Here is a 6263-nt window from a genome sequence, read left to right as displayed (position 1 = left end):
CATATATCTGAGATTTCGCTACCTGTGGAATCCTCTAGTGTTTTTATGGTTTCCTGTCTTATGTTTAAGTCCTTTATCCATTTTGAGTTTTATTTTTGTGTATGGTGTAAGTTGGTGGTCTAGTTTCATTTTCTTGCATATATCTGTCCAATTTTCCCAACACCATTTATTGAAGAGACTATCTTGGCTCCATTGCATGTTCTTGCCTCCTTTGTCAAATATTAATTGAGCATATTGGTTCGGGCCAATATACAAAATATTTAACAGTGTGGTTTTTAGAGATTGGGAGTGGAAGATAGTAGAGCAGCAGGGGTGAGGAGAAATGAATAGAAGATGTTAAAACTTTTACTTAGTATTATTTGATTTTTAAAAAATGAGTATATATTACATTAAAGTAAAAAATCAGATGCAAGAATTTAAAATTAATTACCCAAATTTTGAATGCATAACATCAAGACATTGGTTTAAGTGATTTTTTCCCTTACTGTTGCATGGATTGATTTCATAAAATAACTCAGTTAATTTAGCCATTTTATTTAGAACCAGTCACATCTAGAATTGGGTAAAAGCCAAAATGCCACTATTGCCAATAAAAAGTCAAGTAAAATATGTTCAATATTCTAAGAATAAATGATGGTTATCTGAAAACTGAAAAAGCTCTCTAACTTCCAAATACTTTAGTTAGGCATGATTATATTTGATATTTCTGATAAAAACAAATGGTAATATTTGTAAAAACAACATTGAATGTCTACAGCTGTGCTGCTGAGTATGGTAACCACCATCCAATTGTGATTATTCACTACTTGAATGTGGCCAGTTGGAATTGAAATATATTGTAAGTGTGAAACACACACTGGATTTTGAAGATTTTGTATGAATAAAACAATGTAAACTACCTTATTAACATAAACTTATTAAAAACTAGAGGCCTGGTGCACGAATTTGTGCAACAATGGAGTCCCTTGGCCTGGCCTGTAGGATCCGGCCGAAACCAGCTCTCTGACATCCCCCAAGGGGTCCCAAATTGTGAAAGGATGCAGACTAGGTTGAGGGACCCCGCCAGTGCATGATCGGGGCCAAGGAGGGATGTGGGCAATTGGCCAGCCGGGGAGGGACCACGGGAGGGCTCCAGGGCATGTCTAGCCATTCATGCTCAGTCCTGCTCAGCTGGACCCCAGCAGCAAGCTAACTTACCAGTTGGAGTGTCTTCCCCCTGGTGGTCAGTGCATGTTATAGCGACTGGTCGACCAGTTGACTACCTGCCCCCTGGTGGTCAGTGCACGTCATAGCGAGCGGTTGAGCTGCCTTAGCATATCATTAGCATATCACGCTTTGATTGGTTGAACAGATGACCAGATGACCGGGCACTTCGCAGATTAGGCTTTTATTATATAGGATGTTGATCACATGTTGAAATGATAATATTTTGAATGCATTGGGTTAAAGAAAATATAATATTAAAACTAAATTCAGTTAAAAAAACTTTTAAAATGTGGTTACTAGAAACTTTTAAATTACATTACATATTGGACAGGGTTGTGCTATAGTCCTAGATAACCTTCAAGCAGAATTTTCTGAAGTTATGGAATACTTTACTTGCATCCACTGCTCCAGTTTTGTGTGTGCATCCATCTCGTTGAAATGGAAACATCAGGTGAATTGATCCCATCAATTCAGTGGGTGGGACATTTAGTAAAGTAAGGATATAATGAAATCTAAGGAATTGAGAATAAAATTTAATTTGTTCTAATTTGCTTTTTTCGTGGGTAAAGATTTCTATGTGAAACCTGAGGTCACAAACTAGAGACTCTTTATGTATTAGGTATACCAAATGTTTTGAATAGCAGAATATTTCACCAAGACATCCTCATTTTAGGATCTTAACAAAAAATAACTCAGATCACATTCCCATGTGGGCAAGTAGCAGCTGCCTCCATTAGGTAGGAACAAGGTTTTGGTTTCACCATAGTCCCCACTAATCCCTGATGTCCTGTACACAGTTACTGGGCATTATTTTACTATCTTCGTTAAAGGTACAACTAGTTTTTTGTTTTGTTTTTTCATATCTCCTTTTGTCCATGGGTATAAAGGTGTAGCCTCTGGGTCTCCATTCTTCTATAGGCCTACCATCATTTTGATCCTTTTTATTTATTTATTTTAATTATATTTTATTGGCTTCAGAGAGGAAGGGAGAGGGAGAGAAACATCAGTGATGAAAGAGAATCGTTGGTCAGCTGCCTCATGTATGTCCCACATTGGGAATCAAGCCTGCTACCAAGAATCGACCACTGAACCTCACTGGCCAGGCTTGATTCTTTTTATTTTGGCTTACTAATTTAATTTCAGAAAGTAGGGAGTTTATTATGGAACTATTCTGACAGTAGATGCATAATAAATGTCAACTTTACTTATTTAGATAACAGTTAAATGGATGAGTTAAAATGCTCAGAAAATTATTGTTCTCTTTCTTAGAGATTATTACACATTCAGGTATTGAGCTGTTTTTTCAGTGGAAAACTAAGTATTCCCAAAATTTCAGCACATAAAAATAACTGAGGAAAATCCCAAATCAATTTATTCTTTTTAAAAAAATATTTTTTTTATTGATTTTAGAGAATAAGTAAGAGGGAAAAAGCGATGGGAAAGAGAGATAGAAACAACAATGATGGGAGAGAATCATTGATTGGCTGCCTCCTGCACACCTCACACTGGGGATCAAGCTGGCAACCTGGGCATGTGCCCTGACCAGGAATCGAACCATGACCTTGTGGTTCATAGGTCAACACTCAACCACGGAGCCACGCCAGCCAGGCCAATTTATTCTTTAATGCAGTGGCGACAAGGTATCATCAGATACAGAAGTCACTCTTGACATGACTCAACCTATAAAACTGAATAGAAAATCTGAACCAGTGAAATGGCAAGAAAGTTGCAACTTTTCAAGTATAGATAGTGTCACAAAACAAGAAGGTCTTGAGGGATAGGTCAATAGTATGTAATTGATGTACTTCAGTCAGCAAAATGAATAATTTCATTCATTTATTTTTTCACTTATTCATGAAATAAATATTTATTAAGTGCCTACTATGGCCAGACACGGTTCTTGGTCCTGCGATATAGCAGGGACCTCACACATGGAAGTCCTCAGTTTCAGGAAGCTTGTATTTGAGGTGGGAGGAAAGAGGCAGAAAATACACATATAAGTAAATAAAATAAAAATAAGCAAATAATATATGACATTTTATAATTTTCACCTGCAAGAGCAGGAGATGTTGTTTTTTTATATAAGGACGGCCTGGGAAGACTCTCTGACACAGGGACGGTCCATATAACAGAGCCCTAAAGGAAGTGTGTAAATGAGAAGCGGTACCCAGGGGAGATGGATTTTGGACAGGGAGAATGTAAGGGCAAAGGCCCTGAGGCTAGACCTGCTGCATGTGTTTAAGGAACAGAAACGCGTGTGACTGGAGCAGAGGACGTGAGGGCAAGAGTAGAGTATGAGGCCAAATAAAGGAAGGAGGGCTTCGTCGGTCACGTGGGGCCTGGAGACCAGCATGTGAACTTGGCTTTCACTCTGTGTGAGATGAAAAGCTGCTAAAGGAGTTTGAGAGACAGAGTGCTGTTACTTGACTTCCGTTTTAGCGCATTGTGGGTAGCTCAACCAGGTAAAAGATGCTTATTTATATAACCTACATGAGGCCTGTATTAGGTTTCTTTTGCTGCTGGAACAAATTACCACAAAGTTGGTGGTGACTTAAGTCAACATAAATGTCTGAACTTCAGTTCTGCAGTTAGAAAACTGACACGGGTCTCACTGGCTAAAATCAAGGTACTGGCATATCTGCGTTTTCTCCTCCAGTCTCTAGGGTCATGCCCATTTCCTTGCCTTTTCCAGCATCCAGTGGCCACACACATTCCTAGTTAGTCACACCTTTCTCCGTGTTAAAAACCAGATTCCTCAGTTAGTCACACTTTCCTTCGCGTTAAAAACCAGATTCCTCAGTTAATCACACCTTCCTCCATGTTAAAAACCAGCTTCCTCAGTTAATCACACCTTCCTCCATGTTAAAAACCAGATTCCTCGATTAGTCACACCTTCCTCCGTGTTAAAAACCAGACAGTTTGCATCTTTCCGATCATTCTTCACATCTCCTTCTGACTCTCTTTTCTGCTTCCTCTTTGCTTTTAAGGACCCTATGGTTACATTGGGGTCACCCAGATCATTCAGGATAATCTCCCATCTCAAGATCATCACATCTGCAAGGTCCCTTTTCAGATCATTTCTGAAACAGAAAGGATGTATTGTGACCTTAAGCACATGTGTAGAAGCAGAAGAGAATTTGTTGAATCAGGAAAGAGGATGATGAAAATACTTATAACTGGAGAGAGGTTTGCAACCATCTTTAAAAGAGATTCATGAAATAACTTAGAGGATCTTTGGATGGAGAAAAAAAGAAAAAGAAAAAAGAAAGACGCATTAATTCTCCAGTACTTCAGGGCTAGAGGATGCCATCAGGCAGAAAGGTGGCGGTGTCAGCAGAAGGAAGCTGTGTGCCCTGGAATGATAAATGAAGGGAGGTGGGCGGGGCACTGACAGTGCGGGTGTCCTTTCTCCTCCTGGATGCATCACACCTCCCATGAGGCTGGGAGTGTCTGGGGTGGGAGAGAAGAAGCATGAAACCCTTATTCATCAATGTGGAAGAGCATGTGTGTATGCTCTTACTGTGAATGCCTCTATTATTTATTTTTTGGGGGGAGGTAAAAAATTCTATGTAATTTTAATAATTTTTTCCCAAACTAAAGGAAATATACATTTTAATAGAAGTCACTTATCAAGTATAACAGAGAGATCTGCTTCTTCTTACAAGGCCACAGTCCTATCAGTAATGGGCCCCACCCCTATAACCTCATCTAACCGTAATTACTGTACCTCCTAAAGACTGTCTCCAGCTACAGTCACATTGGAGGTTAGAATTTCAATATAAGAACTTTGGGGGGACACAATTCAGCCCATAGCATTCTGCCCGAATTCAAGGGCCTTGATTCAAACGTAATCTCATTCAGAATCACGCTCACAGGCATGTCCACAAGAATGGCCACATGTCTGGGCACCTTGTGGTCCAGTCAGACGGACACACAGAATTAACGCTCACAGTGTCTGACCATGGAGTCTGTGTGTCCTGCCAGCATCCGTGAAACTGGGCGGCCTAACCTGTTAGCTGGAGATTAGGCTAAGGCCTCAGATCCTTCACAGTTCTTATTGATCCTACTACTGGTAGGCCTCCTCCGCTGATTTTATGACTTGTAATAAAACAGGAACTCTAAGTATTTATTGCACGTTTTCTTTGTGGTTTTAAAATATGAAAGAGGTCGGGAAGCATTGCAAAAACCCCTATAAAAGTAACATTTTGTTTTTCCTTGAAGATGTTCTAGCTTTTCCAGATTTTGTCATCGAAAATGGCAGCCCTGTTCTGGAGAATGTCTCCGAACATACACGGGTTGCCGTAATCACTGTGTCTGTCTCACCTCCCGCTTCTCTGGTTGGAGACCCTGTTATCGTTAATGCCGACCCTGTGGTCCATCCATTCGTGCTGTCTCGTCGATCCACACATCAGTGGGAAGTAAGTATTGAGGCAAACAGTATCATTACTCGGTACCACAAGGGTTCTAAAATGAAACTGCCGTCCTTGCCCTTCTTACCTTCTACTCATATTGTTTAGCTCCCACTCATTGGGACCCCAGGATGTTCCAGACCCTCTAAAAATTCTTGAGGATATCAAGATGCATTTATGTTACAGAGATCTATTGAGGGCCTCCTCGGACACAGGCGAGTCCCTGGGGCTCTCCTGGTGGAACTCCGTCCTCACCCTCATGGCGTTTACTGGTTCACAGGGAGCTCTACTAATAAATTGAACACGCACACAAGTATAAAAGTGTGAGTGTGATAAGAGCCATGAAAGAAAGGCCTGCAGGTGTGTGAATGCACCTAAGGGGGACATTGGACCTATCAGGCTTTCCTAAGGAAGAGCTACATGATAAGCACTCTTCAGAATGAATAGGAATTGAATAGATGAAGAGAGAGACAGAGAGAACTCCAGGTCGAGCATGTGCAAAGGCCTTGTGGCAAGGAGTGTCGTGAGGTGATGAGACCAAGAGGAGGCCAAAGTGGCCGGAGCTGATGGGGAAGTGTGGTGAGAGATTAGGCTGTGAAGGAGTGGCGAGGCAGAGCCCGCAGGGCTAGCCTTGTGAGGAAGTTCCGT

The 6263-nt window shown here is 40.9% G+C and overlaps 1 protein-coding gene across 1 annotated transcript in view; it reads left to right on the top strand.

The window, feature by feature from the left end:
- Positions 1 to 6263, top strand: part of LOC102751407 (cadherin-related family member 3-like) — an 11256-nt gene that overhangs the window by 1573 nt on the left and 3420 nt on the right. The window contains exon 2 of the mRNA XM_015558215.1: positions 5428 to 5624. Within this exon, the coding sequence (XP_015413701.1) occupies positions 5428 to 5624 (197 nt within the window). The remainder of the gene's footprint in view (positions 1 to 5427; positions 5625 to 6263) is intronic.

Source organism: Myotis davidii, unplaced genomic scaffold (genome assembly GCF_000327345.1).
Source record: "Myotis davidii unplaced genomic scaffold, ASM32734v1 scaffold189, whole genome shotgun sequence".
Lineage (NCBI taxonomy): Eukaryota > Metazoa > Chordata > Mammalia > Chiroptera > Vespertilionidae > Myotis > Myotis davidii.
This window is presented reverse-complemented; position numbering and strand designations above follow the sequence as displayed.